The sequence below is a fragment of the Vigna radiata genome, unplaced genomic scaffold, assembly GCF_000741045.1.
Source record: "Vigna radiata var. radiata cultivar VC1973A unplaced genomic scaffold, Vradiata_ver6 scaffold_195, whole genome shotgun sequence".
In the NCBI taxonomy this organism is placed as follows: Eukaryota; Viridiplantae; Streptophyta; class Magnoliopsida; order Fabales; family Fabaceae; genus Vigna; species Vigna radiata.
Window position 1 is genome coordinate 449,367 of NW_014542195.1, and position 4,369 is coordinate 453,735.

Consider the following 4,369-nt stretch of genomic DNA (forward strand, 5'->3'; position numbering starts at 1 on the left):
GCCACAGACAAGAGAATAAACATTTTTACTATAATATTAAGTTAAAATTCATTAAATCGGATAGGTCCAATATTTTTCTCCAATTAAATTATTAAATTAAAGTTCGATAGCATTCTTTTTGCTAAATCTTTAACTTAAAGTTGATTAAGTCAGATAACTAAATTATTAAGTTAAATTTCACCAAGCCAAATACATATTTTCAACTAAATTATCAAGTCAAATAAAATACTTCATACCTAAATTAAATAAAAGTTCATTGAACATATTTTTATTTAAATTAATGTTTTCAATAAGTCAAACAAAAAAATTTTTTTTCTCAATTGAAGTTTCACTAAAGTCGGATAAAATTTTCAGCCAAATTTGAAATAAAACCTAAATCAGTTATGTCATTCCTGCAATTATCTTTCTTATTCATTCATTTGTTAACCAAACAAAACCAAAGAGGGAAGTTTATATAACATCAAGTTTTCTTTTAAAGTTCCAACCTTTGCATAAAGTTGCATATAATTGAAGGAATTTTCCATTACTTCTGCACAACAGCAAGAAAAAAAAACATATAAAACTTTATTCACCAATAAATTAATATAATTTAAATAAGTTAAATAAATACACTTGTATATCATACTTTATTGATAAGTTTAGTTAAGATGAATTTTATCTTCCATTTATATTCTAATACCTGTCATTAATTTTATATTTACATTGGAGTGGGGTGTGACCGAAGGAAAGAAAAGAGGAGAAAAAGGTAAGAAATAAAAGTAATGAATGAAATTAACGGTTAAATATATTATTTTTATTTTATATTTCTTTTTATTTTTATTTTTTATATTTATTTAGTTTATTATTATTTTTATTTGAATTTTGAATTTAATTTATATTTTTTCTATTATAAATAGAAAGTCTAACATAAAAAAGATTAGTCCCAAATATACTATATTCAACATTAACCTACCAAATACGTATTTTACATAGAACATTTTGTTTTCTTTTTCGATTTTATATGTATATGACCTAATAAATTTGTTTTAGTTCAATTTAAATAAATTACAAATTTTTTAACTTCATCTGATGCAGACCATCAAACCAAATCATTTAGTATGCTATAAAAAAAGTAAAACAAATAAATAAAAATAACTTTAAATTAAAAATAAAACATTTATTCTTAAAGTTTAAGTCATATTAACAAAGTTATTACATAAATTATAATACACAAGTGGTTTAATCAAATAATTTTCTAAAAAATCATAATTAATATTTCAAAAAATAAGACATCCTATAAACCCCCAAGTCGACTCAAACATATTTTGAGAACTCCAATTAAGAGTTAACCAAAATAATTCATTTCATGGCCGCAACAGGTAAAGTTATTCACTAAGTGACATGAATAGCAGGTAGTATAAAAACAGAAGACAAGGCTTATAAAGATCAAATAGCTTTTAAACATTCTGCGAACCATTTAATGGATATTAGTACTTCATAAGGTCAAAAGAAAAACAATAGGCATTACTATGGAGAAAAGAAGTTCCTTCTGATTTGAATGAAACTTTTCACTTTTCATTGCTCATCATGTTTTAGAATACTCCTTCTCAGTCACCAGAATGGAAAAATTAAATAAGAAATGAAAAACCAGCATTCATAACAAAATTGAAACACTTGATTTGAACCCATCCTGATCAGATTCATGGAAATGAGCAAAAGAAGGGCTCAACAAAAATAATCAAAAATAAGAACACAAGCAATCTGTGGTAGCAGGAAATGAAGTTGTTCCTATGTGATAACTTTCTCTATGCTCTCTTAATGTTTCTAATGAATCAAGCGGCCTCAAGATGACAACTAGGAAATGTGGCAGAGTGAGAATTACATGAACAGGTTGGGCTTGGATGCCTTGTATGTTGTTTTGAGCTTCCTAGTTGGGGGCCTCACCTTCTTGAACACCAAAGGGAACTTGATTTTGGAGTTGAGGAATTGCTTGGTGCTCTCCCTTTTGCAAAGCTTAGCTGGGATGGTGGCAGTCTTAATAATCTGGATGCATGGACACCTGACTCTATGACGAGATGCCATTTCGTTGTACATTTGTTCAACAGCACCGTTCAGAGTAGTATCTCTGTATTCCTTGTACATGTTGTGATAACCGGTTCGGCTCTGATATCGCAGCCAAATTCCATAGTTCTTGATCTTGGTAGGATTTTTCTCAAAAATCTGCAATTCACATAAGGAAAATATACATCACTGTCGGCATTTAGAGCCCAGAATACAGAAGCTAAAAACAGGAAAACAAATCATCTACAAGTACTCTTTTGCTTAGCAAAGTAAAGGTAAAATCCTACAAGTACATGTTACATGAAGCACACAATACTGTGTCCAAACTTCAATCCCTCAATGACCCCTACCAAGATTTCCTAGTATCTGACTGTATAGTTTATATGTATATCAAACAACTCCAAGGCAGAAGCCATATGAAAAAATAGTCAGTTACAATCTTGATTTAACAAAATATTTCACTAGTTTCAGGCTTAGAAGCTTCCTCTCTTCACACAGGTTTTATAATTTTCATAAATTCACACGATTTTGCAACCACTTAAGAGACTGCTATCTAAAATCAAATATCGGTAAATAAACACTAGGACTTAAAAGATGCCTAGTAACTTAATAACAAAGCAAACAGATCCCCAAGTACTCTAACAATTTCCAATAAATTAGAATTCTTCATTGAATGAGAGAGAAAAGTGGTGCAATGTGTTCAACATAAAAAGATAGTCAAGCAAAAATTACTTTGCCTAAGCCAAATTCCCAAAAAGCATGCAGAAAACTACATGGCATTGTTATTTTACCAGTCTTAAAACATATACTCTTTATATCAACCTATTTTGTCCTTGGGATGGTAGGCTTCCAAGCAGTAGTTATATGCATCAAGTGTTTTTTATAGAGAAAAAAATTAACAAAAGAACTTAAAGAAGCTACAAGCTTCAAGTAGAAATAAATCTTGTTTGGAACCTGCTACCATAAACAGTGTTGTGATAAGGAATATTGGGTCAATTGGGAATGCATACCTCATTGATGGCTAGCATTTGCCCGTTGCTTTTCTTGACCTTCTTTAGCTTTCTCAAGAAATACCTGCAAAAAATAAAAAGAAAAGGGAGATATGGTCAGAAGTCATGCTTTTCACAAACAGTTTCTGTCAGACCATTAAAGGTTTACGTAAAGAAGAATAAGAAGGGAGGAAGTAAGAAGCGGGTAACAGTTTCATAGTTTATATGTATGCTGCATTGATTACTATCCAGATAATGAGACAGCAATTACAAGCTACAACTGTGTGGGTGGAATTTGGAACTTTATTCAAAGAGTTCTTAATTTCATAGTACAACAAGAGAAAAATAAAATTATTCTTTGATGAAGAGTGAGGAATTAAAAGGAAATAATTACAAGACCTATGAAGTCCACACCACAATAATATTCCATGTGAATCATGCCAATCAGAAAATTTCATCAAAAGCATCTATGCATATATTTTTAACAAACCAAAATGCACTATCTTTGCCTATCAACAGGGCCACCCTTCCAGCCATACAGACAGATTAATAGTCTAAGGTTGAAAATTCCCATGTTTTTTAAGCATTTTCACACAATCCCATCATCAAACAGATACAGAAAGTTAAGGTTGTCACATACCAGAACTTAGATTTGGCACGGACCTCATTGGTGGCCCAGAGTTTCATCCTGTAGATCTTGGGATGCACATCATTTTCAGTTGGAAGAGCTCTCCCCACAACTTGGTATTGGTGGAACTGATTCAATAATACCAAAAAACAAAGTGTCACCCAACCAGAAAAACGAAATCAACTAGAAAACAAAAACAAGTTCAAAATATGAATTTTAGTAAACAATCAGAAAAAGTCCCATTTCGCAAGGAATTGAAAGAATATAGCATGGTTGCAAAGTTAGAAGATAGGAAAATCGTGAAAAATCCATGACATGATTACCCTGAAGGTGACCATGGTTGCAATGCAAGTGGTTAGTGTTGTCTCAGTCGCAGGTATTTTTTCTTTGCATTAACATCAACTGCAAAACCCTAAGTTTATTTGTGTTTTTGGTCAATATTCTGAAAAGAAAAATAAAAAGCCCACGATGAACATTTTGGGCTCTAATCTTGAGTAATTTTATACAGCTTCGTCATATTTTTCTTCCCGCACCCCTTGAAGTTATTGAATACTTTTCGTTAATTTCAGGATGTGTTTTTTATACATCACAAGGATTGATATAAGAATATAGTTTAAAGAAGTGAGACATTTTTTATGGTTTTTGGTAGATTGGTTACGATGAGTTAGAACGATAGAATGCATAATTACATTTCTTTATTTAAAAAATGTGA

At 30.7% G+C, this 4,369-nt stretch overlaps 1 protein-coding gene across 1 annotated transcript; it reads right to left on the reverse strand.

The window, feature by feature from the left end:
• Positions 1-1,509: 1,509 nt before the first annotated feature.
• LOC106779330 (60S ribosomal protein L18a-2) lies at positions 1,510-4,121 on the reverse strand. The gene is made up of 4 exons (XM_014667423.2): positions 3,981-4,121; positions 3,670-3,785; positions 3,051-3,114; positions 1,510-2,199 (listed from the first exon to the last, which is right to left on the reverse strand). Exons 1-4 carry the CDS (start codon positions 3,993-3,995, stop codon positions 1,858-1,860), a joined length of 537 nt encoding a protein of 178 aa, XP_014522909.1. The 5' UTR covers positions 3,996-4,121; the 3' UTR covers positions 1,510-1,857.
• Between the last annotated feature and the right edge of the window lie 248 nt (positions 4,122-4,369).